Below are 27,920 nucleotides of genomic sequence, written 5' to 3'. Positions count from 1 at the left end.
CACTGGTATGATAGTTGGTGGATTATCACGCGCAAAGACTTGTTTGAATTTATAAATATGAGACGATAGTAAACATGAGTCTTGAAGATTTACTTACGTATTTTGAACGACATCATCCAGAATGCTTTAATCTTGTTAACTTGCCCGAGGAATGTGTTAAGAATGGAAAGAAAATACGATTGGTTATGGACGTGCAGAGTTGTTTACATCGTCTCTACGGTGGCTATTACAACGATTGGGTATGCGGTGGGCAATGGAATAAATTAGTAGAATACATCAATAAATTATTCCGTGCATTAAATTCGTCAAATATAGATCTAACTGTAGTATTTAATGGCTGTGCAGAGAGTGATAGGATTAACCAATGGAAAGACATTCAAGACGTTCATAAACGGAAAGCTAGACAAATTTTAAGTCACGTGGCTGCCAAAGGAACTCCTCCGCCTAAAATTTGGTGGTTATCTCCTGTGTGTTTGCAAACGGTACTCAGGTCAATAATTCAAGCTGGTGTGAATGTGTTCTGCACATTGGATGATCATCATAAAGAACTTCTTCAATTTTATATTCAAAATAAGTGTGATGGAATTATTTCCGATGATTTCGAGTTTGTCGCTTTCGGTATTAAGTCCTATTATGTCGGAAGTAGTTTTAAATTTTATAAGGTATAGTTATTTTATATATAGTATAATAGTGAAGATAATAATAATGGTATTTTTTGGTTAACGGGACGCCGGAAGAATGTTGCGTTTAACAACTTAATCCGTGTGTCTGTGCCGGCTTTGAGTAGCCCACTTGACTGTTTGTGGAGTACTTGATGCTATATAGTTTTAGGGGGAATGTGGGGGCTTGCCTTCACCCGGGTGCTGAGGTGTGAGCGATAGCAAGCATCGAGGTGTACGTCTACGTGTGAAGCATGCAGAAAAGGTAGTAGACTGATATGTGTTAAAAACTGATCTTTGGAGACAAATACCTGTCAAAAGGTCAACAATTCTGGCGGTGGTGTAAAACTCCTCATTCAGAGCTTGAATCTTACCTGTTCGTGTACGTATCGGCTGGTGTCCCGTTAACCAAAAAGTACCGTAATAGTTGTGAAGATGTTTATATACTTGGAAATGGAGACGACATTGAATCCATGGATGAGGGTGTGGTATATAGATATTTAGGATTCCATCAGGCCAAACTCATAAAATGTATATAAATAAAACAGACTAATGAAAGAATATAATAGCAGATTAAACCAGGGCTGTGGAGTTTTGGTGTTTTAGCCGGAGTCGGAGTCGGTAGATTTTTACGCGACTCCACAGCCCTGGCAGGACTGTGGAGTTGGGGTTGTGGAGTTTTGGTGTTTTAGCCGGAGTCGGAGTCGGATTGCTAAGGAAAAGCCGGAGTCGGTAGATTTTTACGCGACTCCACAGCCCTGGATTAAACTCAAACAATAAGCCATTAAATTTAAACAATACCGACCTGAATTTAACACAGTACGGACACCATCGAGTAGTCTTGGATTCAAAACCAACTCCATGATAGGCATCGTAACAATCTTGGCAAGGATCGCATTAACAGAAGTGCATCAAACTGCTGGCTGACTCATGAGAGCTGCTTTAGACAGACAAAAGGGTTCATGATTGCCATACAAGACCAAGATCATAAATACAAAAAACACACTTCAAAAGACAACACTTACAGGTGACTTTTGTAGGAAATGCCACATTGTGTATGAGACTATAAAAGCTTTTGGCACAAACAGACCTGAGGTTTCTGCATATTTATATGTGTGTGACAATGTCAGGTGAGCTTTGGCCCAAGAGGTGGCAACTCCTCAGTATCTTTTTGTTTCTGATGTGCCTTTTTGGAAGGTGTTGCAAATCTATAAGATTATGCCTATCAACTTAAGAAAAACTCCATTTATTAACTCTTTAGTGGGCATGCCTTTTAGAGTTTAATGAGAGGATGTGTTGTGGCTATTACACTGCATATGTAATATTACTTCATATCCTCTAATATTTAATTTCTTTTTTTAAAATGCAGATGAAATAAAAGAGTGAATTAATCTTAGAACTTTTTATTGAACAAATGCAGTTATAAAGCATCTAGATACTTAAAAATAGGTCATTCCATCTCTATCTGTTGCTCACTTTTAAACATAGCACATTTAGTGATTACATGAATGTTTCTTGCAGACATTTTTACCACATTCCTTGACATCAATTTTGTTCTACTATTCTCGTCTTCTATAAAAAGTCATCTATCTCATAAGCCATAAGTTCAGAGTTACTTTCACAATTATCTTGTATAATCTGCTCTTCTGACTCAATTTCAGTGTCATAATCAGTCTCTTCCGTTCTTCTCTTTCTTTTATCAATTCCCTTATAACTTGTTCTAAAGCTCCATCCAACTCTTCCTAGATCAAAGCTCTATGAGATCTAGAAATATCACAAAAACATAAGCATCTTGAAAGCTGTTTGGTACTGTACATTTTCTAATATAATTCTAAGAATTTATTGAAACCTATGACATTGTTAAAGATATTTATGCAATCAGTATGCAAAAACTAAGCTTCTCTTTCAAATACATTAAAAAATATATTAAAAAGTAAATGCAAATTATACTTACTTTGCAAAACATGTAGCTTGAAGAACACAGATACAACATTTAATTCAAAACTCATAAACAATTAAATGGTTAGAAACGAGAGTAACTCGGTGATGCATGTAGTGACATGTTACTACATGCATCCCTGAATAGAAAAGAGTAGAATGAATAGAAAATACTGAAGTGTGCTTCCACACCACCTTAGTACATCATCTTAAACAAGACTCTATCAACATTTGATGCCCACTGAAGGCTTAAAGCTTAACTTTGTTTATATGAGCATTTCCCTAATTACTGGTTTGTGAGAGAGAATTACAAAGTGTACATTATCTTACAATTATCATTTTCAGCTTTGTTCAATAGCAGATTAATGACTTAATAAATCTGTCAATAAGTCTGTTTATTCACTCATTTCTGGGCACTCTCACCAGGCATTTCTGTTTTGTATTTCAGAACTTTGAATATTGGCCCTCTTGCCTTGTCTTCTCTGTTGGCAGGCTTTTCCCTTTTGTCTGTAATCTGTCAAATTGTCAGAATACCAAAACTTGACGTGTGCACAGTGTTAGAGAGACTTCTCATGGTCTATAACTTTTCACTTTTTTATTTTGATGCATCCATTATCCACAATAGACTAATTGCCATACAGGAATATATTCTCTGCATGGTGTCTCGTTATTGTTAACATAAAAGTAATGTTTTCTAATTTTAACATAATCTTTTTCTCATAGTATTGACTTAACCAAATAGCAAATATAATTCATCAAAAGCATGCACACAAGTGAACTGCTACACACCCAGGATTCATATTACAAATACATTCCTAAAGTGGTCTTAGAAAACAACAGACAGCAAATATACTTTGCCATGCATTAATTACAGACAAAACAATCTAACACAATAGATGAGACATCACATTAATTAATCAACAAAACAAAATCACATACATCATGGATGTAGTTGTATCAAACACTTACAATTTACAAAATATATAATACCAACCAAAAAATTAGTAAATACTCAGAATTTGTCCATGAAATAAAGTGCCTTTGGAAAATGGATAAGGTACATCTTGCACCAGTATTCCCTTCTTGTACAGGCATCATACCACATACACTATACAAAAGTCTAAAAACATTAGGACTTCACAAAAGCACATACATCACATTACAAAAATCTGCCATTCTAAACACAAGTTATATAGTCATGAAATTCTTAAACACAGATGCATACATGAAGAGCATGTAAACATATTACTGTAATTATTTGTTTTGTAGTTATGCTTTGATCCTGGTCCAACATAGTACTAAGCACTGGTATGTGTGCTGTATAGGATACATTCCATCAACATCACTATAATAATAATTTTAAAAATCTTTTGTTTGATCTTTGTTTAAAATTATATCAATTTTAAAAAAAATTACTCAAATGAATAAACCAACAACAAAAAATCTTACATTGAAATCCAAACACTTTTAAATTTGGTTTATCATCATCAGCCTGATGATGAGTCTAGAGGCTTGAAAGTGGTCAGGATACAACATAAATATTTTTGTTGTTGATTTCTCCATTAAAGTATTTTTTAAGGAATAAGGAAGTATTTTTTGTTATTATATTTGCCAAACTCAATAAGACTCAATCTCCAAACTTTTCTTTAAAAATTATTGGGTATAACCAGGTAAGTTCCTTGATTAATGCAGAATATATATTTCATGCTAACTCAAATGGGGTTAAGTTTCAATTTGATATAGTTGGCATGTTTTTTAGCTGTATTATTGATGCGTTAACTCAAATATTTTGGCTTTTTTATTTTTGATATATCCAACAGTTCCTGTTTTAACTTTTTTGTCATTATATTCCTTTTTCATATAAAAGTGATTAACCAGTGATTATGCACAATCACCTTGCATCATCTTGGCGAGTTTGTTAAAATTTCATTAAATTTCTCACTTTTACCAGCGATTTTACATAATTCTCAAATGAAGTTGGTAAATTTCATACATATAATTGAATATATCACTTTTAAAGTGATTTTTGCATAGTTTCCAAAATTTAATTCATAAATTTGATAAATATGATAAAATTTTCCATGTTTTGTTGTTTTAATAAAGTAACTAATGAATTTAAACAAATTTTAATAAAATGAATCAAAAGTATATTTTTTGTTTTATTAATATTAGAATGATTTGATGAATGTAAGGAAACTAAACAAAACTGTGCAAAAAATATCAAAAAATCTGTTGGGAAAAAATATACAACAGTGATAATTCTTACTGCTTATTCAAACATGGCAAAATATAACGTTTTGAGTTACATAATTTTTCATTTTTTTTGCATTTGCATTTGGTTAAATTACACTTTTCTTTACATAAGTTCTTTTGGTACCCCCTGAGGCCGAGACTCCACTACATAAAAGCGAGTTGAACACTGCTCAGCTCGCTTTTACGCTGGTTTTGCGACCTGCTTGGGCGTAAAATATCAAGGTCACGTGATTAAAAGCTTTTACGGCGAGGGGTTTTACACCATTTTTACGGTAGTGGAGTCTCGGCCTGACTTTATAGAATTGATATTTTTCTTGTGCACTCCCTAAGAGAAAGAGTGATATTTGGTACATTCTCTACTGTAAGATATTGTTTGTCACATAGCACAAACTGGTTTCTGGTATACAATTGTGAAAAACATTCCATCTTTGTTTCCAAGTGATAGTACTCATTGTTTTCAGTAACTAATATTACTGCCAATATATTCCATGGATCTTCTCCTGCCCTGTCTACATCTGGTATTCTTAGCTTCACTATATCTCCTACTTTGGCTGTGGCAAATTTTGGCTCTGATACTTTCTTCATTTTCTTCACTTCAGCTTCTAAAACTGTCTTTGCATTTGCTTATTTCATCTCAACTTCTTCCTTTCTGGTCTTGATTGTAGAGAGACTGATCACTTCAATATTAGACTGTATTTTGTCAAATCAGAGATAGTCATGTCAGGTTGGTTGAGTGATGACTGTTCATTTTGAATATTTTCTCTGAAATATTGTCATTGGATCCTTCTAATTGACATCGAGTTTGATCATGTAATTCAATTATTTGTTAAAGCTCCTCTTCAGTACAAACATCTGCTACAGCATCATTAGGAAGGGACGATGTCTTCACTCCAATTTTTAAGAATGAACTAAACATGGCTTCATAAAGACTACACTTAATGCTTTGATGATGATATCTATTCTTCATGAACATTTCTTTGGTTACTTTATAACCAAGAGTTATTCAACAAGAATGCATTATTTATTAAATTACCATCCTAGACTAGTAATTATGCATAATGTTCTATAAATTTGATTACTTAAGTACAATTTATCATATTTATCACTATTAACTGGCAAATATAAATAATCACTGGTAAATGTGATTATTTGCAATACATGAAAAAAATTTATCACATTTACCAAAATCATTGGTGATTATGCATAATCACTGGATTAAAATTAATCACTTTTACTGTAATATAAGTTACATATGTTATATAAAATCTGATTCAAGAAAAAATATATACAGTGGTACCTTAGGATACGAAATTAATCCGTTCCGAAACTGAGATTGTATCATGAAAATGTAAGGTGAATCATTTTTCCCCATACGATTACATGTAAAACCAAATAATTCGTTCCAACATGAAAAAAACACTCAAATTAAAGCTAAGTAGTACATTAAAAAAAATGAATAAATATAGTAAGGAAAACACTGAAAAATGCATTTTGTAGTTGTAAATGTATAAATAATCATAATCTATGTATATATAAAAATGGACGTGTATGTCCCTATATTTCACTTTTTTGCAAAAACTACACATCGCACGTGAATGGTGTTTGTATGTGGTGGTAGCCCCAAGTCTCCATTCGTGCATAGGGTTGGTTGCGTCTCGATAACTATAAGGGTGCGGGAGATATGAGGCTGAAAGTGGTTGAAAGTGGCTTTCTATTTCAAATGTTTTGTTTGAATTTGTTCGAATTTGTTAGAATTTAATTCGAACATAAAATTCGAATATTGGTTCGATTATAGAACGATTGTAAACGTTCCAGAAACGTTGAAAATAGTTCGTTTGACTAAACGTAAAAATTCTCTAATTAGTCTGGAAACGGGGGACCTAATTCTTGCATTCTGTGAAAACGGGTAAGATTAGCTATAATGTAATTATTTTAATCTTCACTATCGTTACTTTTTGCCCAGCGAAGCAGGTCCTTGCAGTTAGATTCTAGATTATTTAGAAAAACAGTCTTTTATATATATAAAAAAACTATATTACATACAAATAAAAACCCAGCGAAGCGGGTCATTGCAGCTAGTATAATAATAATAATTGATTAAAAAAATGTAGTTTTATTTGCACTTTACCTTTGAGGATAGATGACAGTGGAGGTGTAAACTGGTGGCAGAGAGGGAGAACGGAAATCATACTAAAATTTAACTTACATAACATATGTAACAATAAAAATAATACCTTATACTGGAACTAGAAAGAATTAATCAAAATTATCACCTTTTTTATAAATTCCAGCAAATAATTTAATATTATAAAAACGTTTTTGATCATCTTTAACAATCTTCATCAGTTAAATGATAAAGTAAAAAGAACATTAAAGAAATAGAAGATAAATTAAAATTACGAAAAAATAATAACTGCGCATGCGTTTGTAACGATGAGCGCGTAACGGAATGAATATAATAATAGGGATATAAGAATATAAAAAATAAATAAAAATAAAGAGCTCAACAGTTTCCTATTAAAAATTAATGTTTCGTAAAAAATTACAGTTTATCTTCATAGAATGGTTTCCATCATGTAGATAGAGAGTGGGCTTTCCTATGATTGATACAAGTTTTCCCTTGGGCTTTATAAGTCTCAAGCTTTTCGAGATGTTTGATGGAGTGCTTGTTAGACGTGGGTCTAATGATGGAAGCTTGGTCCCATATAACCTCAACTCCTTGCTGGTTGGCATAAGATGCTAAAACGGTGCTAGTGTTGTTCTTTCTAATAGAGTATTTATGTTCTTTGATTCTTTGTTTCAAGCTTCTCAAAGTAGCACCTATATAAACACTATCTGAATCAAAGCGACAGTCTTTGATTGGTATAGAGTAAATGCCGGAGGTAGCTATCTGGTTGTCATTCTGGTTACTGAGAAATGATAAAAAGAATGGCAACATTAAGTTACCAGATAGATTGTGTGCTAAAATACTTTGTTTATCATCATCTAAGGTGATATTTATAGGATAAGTGTAAGGGGGCTTAAGTGTCTGCAGTTCACCTGAGACTGTTTAAGTGATACACAAATTGATAACTTTGAGAGCCAATGCTGTAAATTTATTTCAATTTGAATAGAGAATTGGTATTGTTAAAGTTTTTTTTTAAATGACTTGATATAATATCATTTAGCAATTAATCTGTTAAAAGACAAAAGTTTTTTGATAAAATTCTATATTATGTATTTATCATTTTGTTTATACTTTTTACAGAAAACAAAGCATAAAAGAATTGATGTGATATTTGGATATTATTATTGATAAAACATATGATTTAATTTATGTAATGATAGAAAACAACTAAATTCTAAGTTATTTGGTTAATGAATGAATTTACTTAACTTTTGAACATTAACTATGAAATTATATTTCAATAATCTTATAGTTACTATTAAATGATACACTAAATTCAACAAAAATATCATATCTTTAATATACTTTTTATTAAATATTTCAGGAAAGAATTGATATCTTGACAGTGACATGGGAATATATTATGATTTATTAAGTTATAAAACTTAATCTGAATTTTGTGTGTGCCCTTTTCATCAGAGGTATCAGGTTTGATGAGACTCTTCTTTAATGCTTTTGGGTATCTGTGTGAATACATTCATATTGTCATAGTTAAAATAAAAATAGATATGAAAAAAGAACTAGTCATGGAAATTAAACATTGACATATGTTGTGTGTCAATATTTTATTGTTACCAAATAATTTCANTTTTTTTAATTTTTATTCACTGCTTTTTGCTTTCTTTCCTTCACTTCCACCAGCACTTTCACTGGATAGAAGTCACTTGGTAAAATATCTATCCAAAGAGGTTTGGCTTTGCCTACTTTTTAAAATGTTTCTAAAATGACTTAGGCAAATGTCATTACTCCAAGCAGCAATACGGCCAGTGTGAACCTTTTTGGGATGTTTCTTTTCAATAAAATCAGCCACTTTCTGATAATACCTCGAGATTTCATTCATCGAGCAAGATCCTTCCACGACGAAGCAAATGCGCAGACTGAGACCAATGAATAGAAGTGAATAAAAAATGGTGCTGCAAACTAATGTAACGTCATATGGTGAGTTTTTGTTCGTAACGTGGAGCAAAAATATGTTTGAATTTCTTGTCGTATCCTGAAAATTTCGTATGCTGGGGCATTCGTATCCTGAGGTACCACTGTATTTATATATTTTTTTCTTGAATCACTTTTTGGTGATTCAAAAGGTTGTCATTTGATGTAAACCACACTGTAATATGCCAATTTCTTGATTTTATACAATATTTTTAAAAGTCTACAAACTTTAGTTTTTAGCCAGTTTTAGCCAGTCATACATTTCATAGATTATGTATTCTTAATAATTTAATTTTTTAATTAACTTACAATTTCCAAAATAAAGGAATTTAACATAAAGTGAAACATGTGGCATTTTTTATTGGCAGATTGGTCTGTAGACAGTGAAGCATCAGATTTGTTTACTAAAATAAATTTTTATGGGTTGGTCATTTGAAGGAAATTATGGACTTTTGCAAATTTTTCTATTAAAAAAATTAAACAGGTACATAAAATATATAAATATAAAGAAAGACAAATTTTCCGAAGAAAAATCAAGAGAAAAGATGACAAAATTCAACGTCACACGAATCCAAAGACAAATGTGCCTACAAAGGCCTCACACAGATACAACTGTGCCACAAACAAACAAAATGGCTCTTTTATTTATAAGATTTATGAATCAGTAAAAAAAATAAATGATTTAATAATAAATTTCTCAAAATGAATTTCTAAGGATGTGAAAATTAAAATATATACAATATCAATATAGGTTGCAAGTTTTTAAATGAGGAAATTTATATGTAAAAATAAAAAAATATATAAATGTAATGTAATACAAAGTGTACTATGGTGATGTGATTTGAAGAAAATTTTTTCAATATTTATCAGGAGGCAAGATGGACGATTTATTGGGTTGTTTTGTAAAATTCAAAATGAGTAAATACTTTATTAATTTTGTTATAAATCTATTTTTTCTAAACACCAAAAAGTGATTCAAGAAAAAAATATATAAATATATATTTTTTCTTGAATCAGAGTCCTCCTTTTAAAAAGGAGGACCTTTTGAGATACACTCAGACGAAAAGATGGAGTGAACATGCATGATGAAGGTTATAGATTTTTCACAGGAATATGTAAAAATAGCCAATCATAATAAATAAAACTGTTAAAAGATATAGAATATATACATTTTTAAAAGTTAAAAAGTTTAGAATGACTTAAAAAATGTAATGAATAGTGACTTATTACATTTCTTAAGTTGCTAAAAACTTTACAAAATTTAAATTTTATTATAAATGTTGAGTGTTATTAACTGTACTGTTAACAGAAAGATGAATGTGTTGAAGTAGAAAAATATTAATCAAAGATACTGAAACATTTAATAATATATCTGATTGTAATATAAGTTTTAAGAAATTTACTTTAAAAAAATATTTAATTGTGAATTAAGTTACCAGGAGATAAAAGTTTATTTGTGAGACAGAGTGAGGAGCTTGGCAATTGCCAAAATCATTATTATGACCAATGTGATGAGCCTGTCACATTGATCACAATAAACATGAATATTTTTATTTACTTTTTTGGAATTTTAAATGTTATCCCTTAAGACTGCAGTAAATAACTGTTTGCAATTTAAACATTGATGATGATAAATGAATACTTGTTGTATTTAAAAGAATGATAGATTTCGATTTGGAATTGTTACTGTAGTGATATCTACAGGTTTCCAATTGTGGAGATTGCTGTAGTAAAAGTTAAAATTTTTTCCTACTGGCCATAATGTGATGTCATACGAAGTGTTGAGTCCAACACGGAACTCAGTTTCTGGACTTGGACTCACCTTTCACTACTCCTTGCTCTACCTCCCTCAAATAAACTGTTTATTTGATCATCCTGTAGAATAATAATGATTAATTTAATAAGATTATTAATAAAAATATATGACAACTTTAATCTTTGAAATGTATTTTACAGGAAAATACTTTTTCGAAAACAATTATTAATGCCAAAAAATTAAACTTGGAGAAAATGATGGAATCTTTAAAAATTCATCATGATCATTTAGTCATTTTAACTGCTATTCTCAGTAATAAAATTTTATCAAATCATTTTATTCCTTGTAGTAGTAATACACTTAAGTATTATAAGGTAAAAATTATTTTTTAAAAATAATTTTAAGAAATTCAATAAATTATTAAAATTCAAAATATCTTTCTATTGTCTTTCAGAGTTATAACAAGGACATTTTTACAGAATTTATTAAATTAATTGTTAATTTGCCTACTGAATTTGAAGTTTCAGAATTAGCATCAAATTTATTTAGTTTGTCTGCTCAGGGAAAACACGAATTGTTTATTAATTGGTTTAATTATTACAAAAGTTTTAAAATTAATGATAAAGAATGTTCAGAGGAATTGAAAATATCAGGTTAGTAAAAATTTAATTTTTAATAAAACAAATTTTTATTCGCTAATTGTTAAGTAAAATATCTGAATACTGTATATTTCCACAGATAAGACGACAGTTGAATCATAAAAAAAGCCCCCAAAATCCAGGGTCATCTTATAGGGCAGATACAAAAAAAAAATAATTTAAATTTATATAAATTAAAACTATTATAAAAAAATGGACAAACCGTAATTATTTACTAGTAGAGAGTAGGGTATGTCTACAAAATAGAATAGCCCATACGACGTTTTTGTGAATAGTGGTCATTACACAAATGCCGGAATCATTGCAAATGTTTGCAACAATCGCAAGGCAGTGCTACCAGATGCAAGAAATTAAAATTTGTTCATTCGAAAAATTACAAATAGGACTATACAGTATTATTATTCAGATGATGATTGCTGGTCTAAACTAAATTCATAGGTCATCGATAGTTCGGGGTCGTCTTATAGGACAGATATATGCTAAAACTATAAAACTTTGACGAAAATTTATACCTTGTCTTATCTGCGGAAATATACAGTAATAAATCTTGATACATATCAGACTTTTTTCATATTTAACAAAAAAGACATTTTATTATAATTTTTTAAAACACATTTATTTTTTAGTGATTATTCTATTAATCGTTTAATGTTAACAAAAGTACAACAACATAACAAATCTCAAAATATTATGACAAATATTGTAGATTCCTTTTTTCTTTTTTTGTGAATTTTTTGAAAATAAATAAAATCCCACTTTGCAAGGACATTATGGACTGGAGGTTAGCCTTCGCTAAAGTGTTAATTTTGTCAAATCTTCAGAAAATATTATCTTTTGTTTTTATTTGCATTTATGCTATATGTTAAACATCTGCATTCTTGGCTTAAGTCCATTTTGGTTTTAAAACTTTATGATAAGATTGCTCTGCTTTCTTGATATATTGACATGTTTTAAAAGGAACATACAGGAAAAAGAACTTGTATTACCAAAAATGTTGAATGTTTCACCATTAATTATGATCAAGACACCTGCAGAGAGAGCTGAATCTTGGTTAATGAACCCCTAAAGATGGCATGTAAAAGTTATATGCTTTAGTGAAAAAACACAAAGAAGTTTCATGGAAGTTTCACATATATGATTTTTTCCCCTATTGAAAATATACATGAATGTATGTATTATTATTTTTTATCTTTTTTACTTTCTCAGCTGTTATGTATACATAACAACTCTGTGAAATTTTTGCAAATCTCCACGTTTTGAGACCACCTGAACCCAAAAATGTAAAAAAAAAATCCTGTGTGTGTGGGATCTATTTCATTTAATATCTCAGAATGGGGTGAAGATTAAGAAACAAAATTTGGCACAGCAGCTTGTGTATAATGGGCATTGGTTCTATAAAATTTTGGTAATGAAAGGTTAAGAGAATGGGGAGGTAGATGGGGTAATGTGTCATATTTCAAGTGGGGTCGGACTTAGTAAAGATGTTGTACATCACTAACATTTACATTTTTTATGAAACTGATCACTATCCTCAAAATTAAGCTTTTCACTATTCAATAATAATTAAAAATATAGAATTTTTTAATAAAATCTCATAACAAATAGCACCACATATAATTTTATTTATTTTATTGCAATTAAAAATATAAAATGTATTTTCTAAATAAAATCTCATAACATATTGAGATGCCAGGAAAGTTGCATAACTTATTGCTGGATTTTTTAATTTTGAGGTCAATTTAATAAATGTAACAAATGCTATGTCTAGATTGAAGCTTGGTAAAAAAAAAAGTATTCTCACATTTTAAAGCAGTGACAATTCCAGTCTGCGTAAGATGGAAAATTTAGCATTTATGTAATTCCAGCTTTCACGGATTTTACTACAATAATATCAATAATTAGATGTTATCATGATGTATTATTCAACAATACAGATGTAAAATTGTTTGTTTTCAGATAAATCCCTTGATGAAAACAGAAAGGAAGATGAATGTACGGGTACATATCAGGTATAATTTGTGAATTTTCTAAAAATTATCATACATTTATTACCCTAGTAATGGACATATTTATATTTATAGATTATATTTACATTTGTAGAAGCTAATAAGTAAATTTAGTTATTTGTTCTTATAAATATACAGTCAAACTTGGTTATAATGAACATGGATATAACGAGCAAATTTTCTGTAGTGATACAAATACATGAACATTCTTAATTGTTCAAATAGTAAGAAATACAATACTGAATTCCTGGAAGCAATAAAACTAAAAGGATTACTTAGTTTTACGACTACTGATAATTAGTTTTATAACCTGCAAAGATTACAGACCTATTTATCACTTAACTTTCTTTTTGAAAGTTAAGTGATAAATAGGTCTGTAATCTTCAAGGGAGGACAGTCTTCTCTTTCAAGAAAGAGGAGGACAGCCTCCTCTTTCAAGAAAGAGGAGACTGTCCTCCTCTTTCTTGACTAGCTTGCAGCCCTACTCTGCTAATTTACCTAATCATTACTATGATTGTAAAATTACCAAATACTCTAGTTAGAAAAGAACTTTTCTATGAGAAAGATTTTAATGAAGAAAAGAAAATTTCTCTTGGTTTACAAAAAAATAGAAATTATTTATGAGTTAGAGCATGGTCCTAAAAACGTCGAAGTGTGTAGAAAGTTTCTTTGTCGTCTTTGACAGTATTGACATTATGGAAAAATAAAGCAATCATCAGTTTTAAGATTTATAGATAATAAGATATATATATATATATATATTTTGAATCAACTTATTTAGAATAACAAATTAAAAGATATATTTTACTAAATATCAGTGGCATAGCTACAAATTTGGCTGCCTGCAAGGCACCCCTACATGTTTGCGTCTGAAACAGCTGCCCATTTTTCCCTAGTTATATCACTGCTCTTTACGGATATAACAAGTAATGATTATAACAAGGAAATCTTGCTGGTTCCATAATGCTTATTATAACTGAGTTCTACTGTAATTCAATTTTCTATATTTTTAATGGATACTGAAGCATTAAACTTATTTAATAACATTTAATTATTCTATTATATAAGTTTTGGAACATATTTGAATTTTGCAAACTCTAACAATTTATATAAATTTTTAAATTTAGAATTAATTTGATAATTATTTTTGGTACAATTAACACACCACATGTCACTGCATCAGCAGAATCAACAGAAACAGTCATTAAATCTTATATTTGTAATTCAAAAATTATTGTAATTGTTAATATTAGTACAAGATGGTTGTACCACTTAGCTTCATAACAAATTATTTTACTATCAATTCTTAATAGTTAGTGACAATAAAGCTCAAAGAATCTGACATTTAATTGTTTGATTATTATGAAATATTCAGACTAAGTTGTTTATATGTAATCTACAATGAATTTCTAACAGAGGTGAAATAGAAAAGACATTTTAATGTTCAAAGTGGTACTTAATAAACTTTTGTTAAGTGTCATACTTTCAATGGTCTCTCTGAAGGCACAGGGTATTTGATGGTGCAGGCTATGTTGAAGGTTTTATTTCCATTTTATGAATTTTTTGTGGGATTTGTATATCCCACAGACACAATGGTGTAGGTTATATTCCATTACAAGTTATCTATGCAAAATGACAGTATGTTGTATGAATTAATATTATGTATTTTCCATATTTGACAAATTGCCTTATAAAAATTATTGTTTTTGTTTTTTTGATTTTCAATTAATATTTTACTTCTGAAATATTTAAAAAATAAAATGTTGTATGTGTTGCTATTTTAATTTTTATATTTTAATGCAACTGTAAATTAAATGGTTCAGAATAAAATTATTTTTAATCCTTAAAAGTCATAAAATAAAAGTTGAAAGCATCAGATTTTTAAAATTACTTAATATGTATTTCTTATCTTTTCAATTGTTTTTAGCCTAAAGAAGAGAGAACATTCCCAGAAATAAATATGAAAATACTAAATATTGTATTGGAACGTCATAGGCTGGGAGCAATGAATCCTTGGATTTATCAAGTTTTAACAAAGGTAACTTGTATATTTTTCAAATGATAATCTATACTTTCAAATATATATAGTATATTCTTTTTCTTAACATTCAAAAACAAAATAAAAACTGCTTGTATCAGAAATATAATCTCAATTTTCTAAATAATTTTAAACAGAAGTTTGAAAATGAAGGGAAAATGGAAGAATGGTAATTATACAAAGTTTATACAAAATATAAAACAGAAGTTCAAAAACATTTAAAAGTTAAAGTTATATTTCAGAAAAAAGCAGTTTCTATTTTGTATAAGCAAAAAATAAATAGAATAATTCAATAAATAGTATATGTCTAACTACACCAACAAATTTGTTGTCAAGGAAATTGTCCTTATTTGTTAAGTTTTCCTTGATAACAAATTTGTTGTCAAGGAAAACTTAACAAATAAGGAAAGGCAACCAAATGACTACCTAACTTAAAAATTTCATGTTTAAAATAAAAGTTTATGTGAAATTAAACCTATGTATAATAGTTAAAAATTCTTGATCATAAACAGTTTTCAGAAAGAAAGAAAGAAAAAAAAAAAATTTTAAGTTATTGTATTTATATTTTCTGACACACATATTTGTGAATGGTTATGTCTTGTCCTATGAATTTGTATCCCTTAATAAAGTTTAAATAAACACATTTTTGTGTTTTACTCATTAAAACTTTATTAACGGCAATGGACAGTGACCTTAAAATTTAATCTGGTAAGAATCTGGCACGAGAAGATAATTATTTTTTTCATATGAATATAACCCTTTTTCCAGTGCGACTCCAAAATGCCACAATTCAAATGTCACTAACTCAAAAATAGCCACTGAATAGCCAATATTTTTAAAAATTAAAATTTAACTACAAATAGAAATATCACTATTGGTATATAGTTAATACTTATGTGAATTTGCACATTTTAGAGAAGTCTTACTTTCAATTAAGTAGAAAGATAATTCATTATGAAATACATTACAGTAGAGCCCCACAAACTTGACTTAATACAGACTGTGAATTTGCACATTTAATACATTTACAAAACTGTCACTATTTAGACTAGTATCATAGTTTTTCTCATTTTACTGTTAACATAGGATCTGTAAAATGAGAAAAACCTATGATGCTAGTCTAAATAGTGACAGTTTTGTAAATGTATTAAATGTGCAAATTCACAGTCTGTATTAAGTCAAGTTTGTGGGGCTCTACTGTAATATATTTCATAATGAATTATCTTTCTACTTAATTGAAAGTAAGACTTCTTTACATTGTTTAATTTGAATGAAAGGTGAAAAACTGATAATAGACCAATAGCTTAAACTGAGACGTCATATAGGTATAAATATTATTTGCTGTCAGAATCAGTTGTATATAAATATATAATTGAGTATATATAAATAAAGTAAGTTAAAACTTACTTTATTATTCTCATTTTCATGAAATTAGTTGCGCTGAAATGTTTAATAATACTCATAACTGTCAGTTATATTTATCACTAGAAAAGTAAGGAAAATACATAGTAACCGGTAATTGGAAACTCCTTATACTTTGTGGGTTGCATTACTAAATGTCTTTCAAATAAGCTACATGCACTGATTTTTTGTCATGATTTTTTAGAAAAAGTGTACAGATTATTCAAGTAAATATAGTATTTATCATATGATAAACTAAATGTAGCATATGTGTATATATATAGCATTGACATGCTTCAACATTTTATTTCAAGTAACTAATACAGTTTGTAATTATTGCTAATGTAGTTTGTAATTGAATATTATGCTAATATATAATTTTTTTCTGTTAATTAAGCATGAAATCAGATTTCCAGTTGGAATTGAAGAAGCAGAACCAGTTGAAATACCATCACAAATTTATTTTTATCGCCCAATAAGACAAATTGCATATTCAATGTTGTTAAGAGAATATAAAACAGGTAATTCTGTTTTAATCATAGTCTATACTATTTGATTTTTTTCAATTAGATTTGTTTTATTCAAATATTGTTTATTTTTTAAGGTGTCAAATGAAAATTGAAATTAGTATTCTTTTTATTATAGAATAATAGATAAATTTTCAATAGAAATAATTTTTAATGAATTTATTTTCTTTGAAATTTTTCAAAAGTTAAAAAGTCTAGTTTACAAACTTGCATTACTCATATAAATTAGCTATTTTTTATCATAAAATAACATTCAAATTAAGAATTTAATTATATTAAATCATTATATTAAAAAATTATATGTAAATTGTTGGGTCGGTTGTTTTTGCATGTGTGAAAACCTAATAACTGGGTTCCGATCAGGTTACACCTGTGTGTAGGCATGAGATTCAGGGATGTCTTTTGTTCGGGTCAGTTAGATGAGCAAGATGTGACAGGAGTCAAATCCAGACTGTTATAGCTAACCAACTTGAAATTCTTTGTTAGAGATTAAACGATTAGAGATTGCAATTAGAGATCTTTACACTCTAAGATTTTAACACAATTATATTCATTAATTACATATAATTAACCTATCCAATGTTGAATATTTTCTCTGTCGCGTGTTGCTCCACGTTGAATTTTTTTCAACATTGAACCTAACGTCACACGTTTTAGAAAAATAATAATTATGGCTATTGTATCATTCCAAATTACTTTATATTTTGCACACAGAAAATAGACATATTAATAAATGTAAAAACAAAAAATTTTATTTTGGAAATTAATTCTTGCATGGTAAATCTTAAAGCAAGGAACAACACATAATGGAACGGAACATTGTTCACACTGATAATGTGATTCTACTTGCTTTTTGTTCGCTGAACAGACTTTACAAACTCTGGTTGGATGTTTTTTTTTTCTGTTGGTGTATGTGGTCAGGAAAATGCCATTTGGATAAACACAATGTATTTTCATGTGACAGTCGACAGCGGCAGGTTACATATCTGTTTGTGTGAAACTTATCCATGACTTCTCTAATTACAGACATATGAAAATCAAGAAATGATATCTGTTTTTTTGTATGATGTCAATACAGAACACAAGCATTATATAGTGCAATATCCAACATATGAAAAAAACACTTATTTGTACCATTTCACAGTTTTGCTCATGCACGGATAATTGTGTATCACTCCATCACAAATCAATTTCACCCATATTATGATTATATTCTAAAACACAATTCAGCTTCATTATTATATATTCTGATCTGTTACGTTTACCAGAATCTTAGAATTTGTTGTTACTCATTGTACTTATTGGCATATCTCGCTTATCTCTCTAACAAAACACAGACAAACCATCTTTCTGACAGGTTATATATTCACCTTCCTTCAATTTACGATCAGGAAAATTGCATGGCATTCCAATTCAATTTTTGTTCATAGTTCCACATACATATGTTTGTTAATCCAGAAGCGTTTTTGCTAATGCTAGTGAGGTGAAAAACCTGTCTAAAAAACATTGTAATTTGTACCAAGCAACAGTTCTAATAAGGTAAGCACAACTTTTTCACCTTGGCCATCTTCAAAATTTCTATATTCTGTTGTAGCTCTCATGTAAACTAAAAAGTCCCAAACATATCCTGTTCATGACTCACAAATTTCAAAGCTTTTTATGCCAAAATGAACAAGCTTGCTCAGTATATATTGTCTAAATCCCAGTCTGCCTTTCCATAACATAAGACTTTCATCTACACACATTTTCATCTGGAATGTAAGAATATTTAATTTTTGGTGAAAATGATTGATAACACTGCATAATTTATGCAGTTTATCATTGCAATCTGATGCTTGATTATTATCAGTAAAATGCAAACATGACAATAAAAGCAGAAATCAGTTGCTTGACATTGCAGTTGAAAAAAAATGATGTAGAAAAAAGATCTTCATTTGTAAAATACTTTCATTTTTAATGATACTTGTGACCATAATAAGTCCTAAAAATTCTCTAATTTCTGGATTTGTCATTTTCCAGTTTTTATATGACTATTTTCACATAAATAGTCATATTTCATCAAACTATCATCATACCTGTTTGTTTCTTCAAAGGTCTTGTCCACAAGTTCATCATTAAAAAATACACTAAAATAGTCAAATGGTGTAGCATCACTCTATAAATTACATTGGATTTCTGCTTGTCCTGTGAAACTGTTTACTTGAGGGCTTCTACTTTCCTTTGTTATTTCTTCTGAACATCTACCCCTATTGTTTGAATATCCTGCTGTCAAAAACTAGATAACATAATGATTCTTTTGATATGAGTCACTAATTTTGGAAATCCGTACAAGTAGCTACATTTGATGATAAAAAAAAGTTCCTAAGCAGAAACAAGATATCTTGGGTCCACCCATTGAGATCAGTGGTCATGACCCTGAGAATTGTTGGGAACAACAAGGGATAGGTTAATCTGCTGGTTTTTGGTTTTTGTAATATGAGTTTGTTTATGATTAACCAGTTTTTTGCAGTTGTAATTTGTATGTTCATTAATCTCTATTGTATTAATTACAATAGAATTTTATTTTCATATGGCATATTCAAATAAATTGATTTTTTTTTTTGGACAAGATTTTCTACTTTTAAATTGTTATTATTTTGTATTTATTGAATTAACCTTAATAATAATAATTAACCTTAATCTTATAATAGTCACAAAATTCTGAATGGCTAACATAAGATTTTGTATATTAAAGTGAGACATTTATTTTGAAGTTATTTAGTTCTTTAGCAACCAATAATAGATTATATATAAATTGTCCTTTAAACAGTACTTATGGAAAATATATAAAATTCTAATTTACAAGTAATCTTCAATATCTCCAATGGGGAAAACTATATTCTAAACTCCAACTTAGAAAAGTTAGTTCTGAATTTATGATTAGAGAGTTAAAAATTCCTACAAACAGATGAATTTAGATTATTTATACAGTCGGTGCTCTCTTAGCTGGCTGCAGAATACTTAACCACTGTTTTAATTGGTCATTGGCTGCTTTACTACTAATTGTTGATTGTCTTTTATTAATCTCAAGAACAGAGTTAGCTATGAAAATTGAGACCAGATATAGAAAACTTAGTGGCCAGAGACACTGATGAACTACATACAAACTTCCAGTCTGAACTATTTAAAGATGATTAAAAATTGTGGCTCAGGTATATGTATATAAATATAACAAACATTGCAAAGCCCAATGAGTATATATAGAAACATCCAATGATTGCCTAAATGATCAGGCTACAATTTGCTTAATTAAATAATTAATACAAAGTAATTTGTCACTAGAGGGACAAATTACTTTGGCATTAATTATTGGCAAGTTCACCGCATGGCAAGCGGAGGTTGCGGGTTCAAGATCTGACCCAGATCAGTTCTTTTCTTCCAGATGGTTCTAAATTATTTAATAAATTATTAAAATTATAATTATTAATTTAGTTAAGAGATGGTGCCTATAATTATTAATTTAGTTAAGAGATGTTGCTTCTAGTGAGAAATTACTTTATATTAATTTATTTAATTAGCCAAATTGTAGCCTGATCATTTAGGCAATTGTTAGATGTTTCTATATTCTAGCCCAGCATTGTGATGAGATCAGGATAATTAATTGTTCGTTCAGTTTTAACATTTCACTGAAACAGTTTGTGGATTTTGTTGTGATTACTACTGCATATGATAACTGTGATGAATAGTATGAAATAAAAGTATTGTTACATGGCAAATGCAATTAAGAAAAGGGATATGGGAGAATCTGTGAGAAAATTTGCAATGAATTAGGTATTGGAAAAAGTACAGTTAATGATTAATCACAAAACAATCAATCAATAAAGGATATTTATGAAATGCTGCATTTGCAATGATGTTCAAAGTGTTATGAATCTAGAACAGTTGACCTGATCATGATCCAAACGAAAGATTGAAAATGTTCAGGATCTTCTTTTTCAGGATCTTGGATCTTGGATTCTCCATCTGGTTCTTGAGTATAGCCCACAGGTTTGATTGATTATGTTAATATTAGGGTTTAATGCTGTCCAGTCCGGTCCAGGTCATCAATGTTGTGGACCACAAACCACTGTTGTGTTTACTTCACAATTTGTGGGCATGCATTGTAATGCTGAGGAGTGTATCCTTCTGGATAGAGCAAACTCATCATCTCCAATAAACATTCATGCGAGATGTTTTGATATTGTTAAATTTGAATGGATTCTTGGGTGATTTTGAGTGGTGTGATCCTTTGAGTGCTGATGCCAACCCTATACCATGACAGTGGGTCTGTGTACTACTGTTGGTTTTTGTGACCAGGTCTGTCCACATGACATCAATTTGTTTCAGAACAGCTCAAAATAACTCTTATCATTAAACATTACCTTGCTCCAGTCTCAATTCAAATTGGCCATGGCCCAGAGCATTGTCATTTGTATTCTGTTGTTAATATGGGTATATTGAGAGGCCTCCATTTATTGATGCTGACATGATAATTTCAAGGAACACTGGGTACATATGCTCACTTTTGGATCTTCCTGTTCCTTCATCTCTGTGGCAATCTGACACAATGACCACTTTGGGTGACACAGCACCAGTTGTGCCACGTGTCATTTGTTGTTCACTGAGAGTCTGATTCCATCCTGATCCCAACGTACATTCTGGTCCACATCTATCCTTATACCACTTCAACATTCTGTATGCAGCAACACTGTGAACACCAGTTAATCTGGCCATTCATTCACATCCATTATCATGTTGTTGATAAGCATGTAGAGTGCCTTTTTTATATCTCTTCCATGGTGATAGCATTGGAGTTTAGGGGTCAAAATAGTGAGTCCAAACCTGTCACAATAACAGGGTCAATCTCAAATGAACATATAACATGCCCTCTGGTAGTGTAATGAAATTAAAAGATTTGAAATTAGCATAGATGAAATGTATAGCCTTGGTCAGAAATATCCCTGTTGCCATTTTTATTCACTTCATACCATATAATAATAATATTTATCATAAGAAAGAAAGACTACAAGTTGGGCACAATTTTATGGCACATTGCAAACAAATAGACAAATCACACAATGAACATGATGCATTTATTTGGCAATTTTTTTTTTTCTGAGGGACAAATTGCATGTCTTGAAGCTATACTGGTTTATATGTGTCTTCCATAGCAATTCCAAGAATATCTGAGGCCAGAGTACATAGTTTCCAAGGTACTTTTTTATTGTTTATTTTCTCTTCATATGGGGGTGTACAGTGCCAGTTCTTTTAAAAAATTGGAGCAAGATAATACATTTTTCTTAGATAACTAGTAAATAACATGAATGTTTTCTCCAGATTTCTTTCAAAAACTTTTTACTGTGTAATCTCCAAGTTCTGTATCAATCATTTACTTGAAGAAGCCATTTTACCATTTTCATACCACAAATTTTCTAAATATTTTGCATATGAAATTTTTAACAATTGAGTTGTTGCAATGCAGACTACTTTTTATAATATTAACTAATTCTCAATATTATAAAAAGTAATAATCTTATTTATATAAAAACATAATTTCTTAAAAATTATTTTACTTATGTAATTGCTACTGATGATATGGAGTTAATTATTTCAATATTAGATGTGTAGTGAATAGTTACTCACTACATGTCTCAAAAAATAACTGACATTAGAGCATATTAAAAATTACACCTCTCCCACTATTCCATTACTCTTGGTATCACAAATTGTGTCTAGGCTGGGTTACAGAGACCCGTTGATAACAGTTATGGGTTAAACAATAATGAAAGGTTAGTTTAGACCAGGAATCTTGTAGTCGGAGTTGGAGTCATGGAGTTTGGTGTTTAGTTGGAGTCGTCAAAAATCCGCCAACTCTGACTTCTTTTTACTTTTCTAACTTGTTATGTATATAAAATGGAAAAGTATTGGAATGGTGTCAAATTTGACACTCCAAATTTTTGGCAAATTCTCAAAATTTTTGGCAAATCTACATGTTTGGAGACTTCCTGAACCCTAAAAATGTCAAATAAAGGGGGAAAATTTCTATGTGTGTTAGTGTCTAATTTGTTCAATTTCTTTATTCTTTGTTCTGTGATATTAGCAGTGATGTCAAGAGATATTGCTGGCGCAAGGAAAAAATTTACATGGGCTTCAGGAATGATTGAAAAAAGTTGTGGAATGAAGTCTGGGTTCCTGTGAATCTCGAGCCTGGAAAATTTTACTTCATCGTCCCACTCTCTCATTGATCCTGTCCATAAGATGCTTATTAAAAATTTCTGCATAAAATGTTTCCTTGTGAGATGTTACAAAGTGTCGATTCCACGAAGCAATTTTTACCTGCCACGTCAGTGGCCAATTGTGTTTTCCTCAGAAAATGCATGCACAGAAATTCTGTAGTCTCAATAGAAGGGCAGCACAATTTTTGATATTACTGATATTGGGAGTTAATACTGAAATTTATGAAGTTAATTAATTTAACAACCCAATGCTAAGAAACTAAAATTTTAAAATTTTGATTACAAATGAAATTCATTACAGTTGATTCCAGTATTGACAATTAAACAATTTCTAACTGATTTCTAACCAACTAATAGTTTTATTTTGTATTTTTAAAAAAAAGTCATCAGAATTTTTGTCATTATTACTTTCCTGACTGTCATACAGTATAGGCCTCTAACAAAGAAAAAGAATGAAGATCAGTCAAAAATGACTTTCCCAGATTTCTATTCTTTTGTATTTGGGAAACTTTGAAATGTAGAGAAGTGCAAAAATATTTGGGGACTTTTTTTATTCAAAAACCACAGATATTAAGCTTCAAACAGGGTGAACAAAATTATGTCCCACACACAGTCTAACATCTATACATACAGGAAAAAAACCTTGAATCTTTTGCATATCTTGACATTTCAAGGTATCCCAAGTCCAAAAATGTAAAAATTTGGGGGGTCATTTTTTAATCGATTGGTACACTTTCCCTCTGTTATATATAACAGCCAGAAAAGTGAAAATTATCGAATACATATTTGTACCATTGACTATGTCATTACTTAGAAGAGTGTTTTAGCTTTGGAATAAAAAAGTTTCTACATTCTATCTTTATTAGAACTCTATTTATTGAAACCTATATTCTGAGGTCACTTGATGACAGAATTCCTGGCCTATTATGGTAACAAGTCTGCCCCTGGTCAGAGTCGGATGGTAAGGCAAAGTCAGAGTTGGTAGATTTTTACATGACTTCACAGCCCTGGTTTAGATATAAAGAAAACTAGCAACTTGATGACAAGAGTTAATAAATGAATTGATGTATACAGATAGCACTTTATATAATTAGACTGTTTTGTTTTGTGTGTCTAAATGTTATATTCTGCACTTAAACACATTACAATATTATGTTTTTTCATGTGTTAAGAACCACTGTTATAGATGTATATATACACCATGCCAGGGTAAAACAATGGCTGGCTGAGTATCATAGTGAGTGTTTATAGGCCATGGTAATCTCAAGTCAGTGCCATAATAACCATGGATGGTTATTTCTAACGTATTATGCTCTGTTTATAAAACTTTTTTGTTAAAATATGAAATCTTTATCTATTCTATTTCTTCTGAGTTACCTGTATTTTGAATTTTGGATGCAGTCTGCTTTTTTGCATTTACTCTTTACTAGACATTTATTTCTAAGAAACTAATGTACTTTCTTATCAAAAAATGAACATATTGTAAATGAATAAAATGTGTCTTCATCCAGTCTACATTTGACAATTTGTAAGTTAACTTTAACTTTATTCAATCAATTCTAATGCACAGATATAGTAAAGAAGAAGAATTTTGAAATATAACTCTAAACAAGAACTTTAAAAAATTTGATTGTTAAATAATTTAAATTTTTTTGTATTTTTTAGATTATAACATAATCTCTGTTAAAGAGTGGATTTGGAACAAAAGAAATAACTATAATTATCCAGAATCAGTCAATATTTCATCTCTTGATGAATCAGTATTACCTATTGAAAGGTTATGGTTCGGAAATACTGCAGATGATATCAACAACCGTATGAAAACTTTTTTATTCTGTATGAAATGTGATACTAAATTGATATTAAATTTATCATATGTTCCTAAGCATTTAATTATTTTCTGTTGTGTTTTGAGGTAAGTTTTATTACAGTTTAGAGTAACTGATATTTTAAATTTACAGTTTTATTATCAATTTAAAAATTTTAAATTTACTTATAGATATATAATATCACATCCTAATGGACCAGTGTTATATAAAGAAGAATTTGATTGTTTTTTAGCACAAGCTGTATCACACACCTTGCTAGATTCAAGTTTTAATCATAATATTGAAGTAGGAATATAATTTTATTTTGTTATAACTAAATTGATAATATAAATTTCTTATTTTTAAATTATACATATTATATTTTAGATAACTGAACTTACTGTACGAGGTGTATTATTAGCGTCTTTTTTTATGCATGGTGTTGAACATGCAATATTTATTAATGAAATATGTGGTTTACCTATTCCTCCTGCTATGTATTATCCATTTCTTTACTTTGATGGAAAACGGTTTCAAGATAAATTATCAAAAATAAACAAAGGGAAAGATATTGTTGAACTCTGTGATGGAAATGTAAGTAAATGTGTAATATACAGTANGTGTGAACCTTTTTGGGATGTTTCTTTTCAATAAAATCAGCCACTTTCTGATAATACCTCGAGATTTCATTCATCGAGCAAGATCCTTCCACGACGAAGCAAATGCGCAGACTGAGACCAATGAATAGAAGTGAATAAAAAATGGTGCTGCAAACTAATGTAACGTCATATGGTGAGTTTTTGTTCGTAACGTGGAGCAAAAATATGTTTGAATTTCTTGTCGTATCCTGAAAATTTCGTATGCTGGGGCATTCGTATCCTGAGGTACCACTGTATTTATATATTTTTTTCTTGAATCACTTTTTGGTGATTCAAAAGGCTGTCATTTGATGTAAACCACACTGTAATATGCCAATTTCTTGATTTTATACAATATTTTTAAAAGTCTACAAACTTTAGTTTTTAGCCAGTTTTAGCCAGTCATACATTTCATAGATTATGTATTCTTAATAATTTAATTTTTTAATTAACTTACAATTTCCAAAATAAAGGAATTTAACATAAAGTGAAACATGTGGCATTTTTTATTGGCAGATTGGTCTGTAGACAGTGAAGCATCAGATTTGTTTACTAAAATAAATTTTTATGGGTTGGTCATTTGAAGGAAATTATGGACTTTTGCAAATTTTTCTATTAAAAAAATTAAACAGGTACATAAAATATATAAATATAAAGAAAGACAAATTTTCCGAAGAAAAATCAAGAGAAAAGATGACAAAATTCAACGTCACACGAATCCAAAGACAAATGTGCCTACAAAGGCCTCACACAGATACAACTGTGCCACAAACAAACAAAATGGCTCTTTTATTTATAAGATTTATGAATCAGTAAAAAAAATAAATGATTTAATAATAAATTTCTCAAAATGAATTTCTAAGGATGTGAAAATTAAAATATATACAATATCAATATAGGTTGCAAGTTTTTAAATGAGGAAATTTATATGTAAAAATAAAAAAATATATAAATGTAATGTAATACAAAGTGTACTATGGTGATGTGATTTGAAGAAAATTTTTTCAATATTTATCAGGAGGCAAGATGGACGATTTATTGGGTTGTTTTGTAAAATTCAAAATGAGTAAATACTTTATTAATTTTGTTATAAATCTATTTTTTCTAAACACCAAAAAGTGATTCAAGAAAAAAATATATAAATATATATTTTTTCTTGAATCAGAGTCCTCCTTTTAAAAAGGAGGACCTTTTGAGATACACTCAGACGAAAAGATGGAGTGAACATGCATGATGAAGGTTATAGATTTTTCACAGGAATATGTAAAAATAGCCAATCATAATAAATAAAACTGTTAAAAGATATAGAATATATACATTTTTAAAAGTTAAAAAGTTTAGAATGACTTAAAAAATGTAATGAATAGTGACTTATTACATTTCTTAAGTTGCTAAAAACTTTACAAAATTTAAATTTTATTATAAATGTTGAGTGTTATTAACTGTACTGTTAACAGAAAGATGAATGTGTTGAAGTAGAAAAATATTAATCAAAGATACTGAAACATTTAATAATATATCTGATTGTAATATAAGTTTTAAGAAATTTACTTTAAAAAAATATTTAATTGTGAATTAAGTTACCAGGAGATAAAAGTTTATTTGTGAGACAGAGTGAGGAGCTTGGCAATTGCCAAAATCATTATTATGACCAATGTGATGAGCCTGTCACATTGATCACAATAAACATGAATATTTTTATTTACTTTTTTGGAATTTTAAATGTTATCCCTTAAGACTGCAGTAAATAACTGTTTGCAATTTAAACATTGATGATGATAAATGAATACTTGTTGTATTTAAAAGAATGATAGATTTCGATTTGGAATTGTTACTGTAGTGATATCTACAGGTTTCCAATTGTGGAGATTGCTGTAGTAAAAG

General features: G+C 29.5%; 1 protein-coding gene across 1 annotated transcript; it reads left to right on the top strand.

Moving 5' to 3' along the window:
- LOC111615014 (constitutive coactivator of PPAR-gamma-like protein 1 homolog) lies at positions 1 to 27,270 on the top strand. Its single transcript, XM_023356390.1, has 10 exons — positions 1 to 662; positions 10,906 to 11,079; positions 11,160 to 11,358; positions 13,321 to 13,373; positions 15,298 to 15,408; positions 17,207 to 17,330; positions 25,256 to 25,505; positions 25,590 to 25,704; positions 25,786 to 25,992; positions 27,202 to 27,270. The coding sequence occupies exons 1-10, from the start codon at positions 75 to 77 to the stop codon at positions 27,268 to 27,270; spliced, it is 1,890 nt and encodes a 629-aa protein (XP_023212158.1). The 5' UTR covers positions 1 to 74.
- The last annotated feature ends 650 nt before the right edge of the window (positions 27,271 to 27,920 follow it).

This window comes from Centruroides sculpturatus, unplaced genomic scaffold (genome assembly GCF_000671375.1).
Source record: "Centruroides sculpturatus isolate CEXI.00-Female unplaced genomic scaffold, Cexi_2.0 scaffold2336, whole genome shotgun sequence".
NCBI lineage: Eukaryota > Metazoa > Arthropoda > Arachnida > Scorpiones > Buthidae > Centruroides > Centruroides sculpturatus.
The sequence above is the reverse complement of the archived record's forward strand: the minus strand, read 5'-3'. Positions and strand labels throughout refer to the sequence as shown.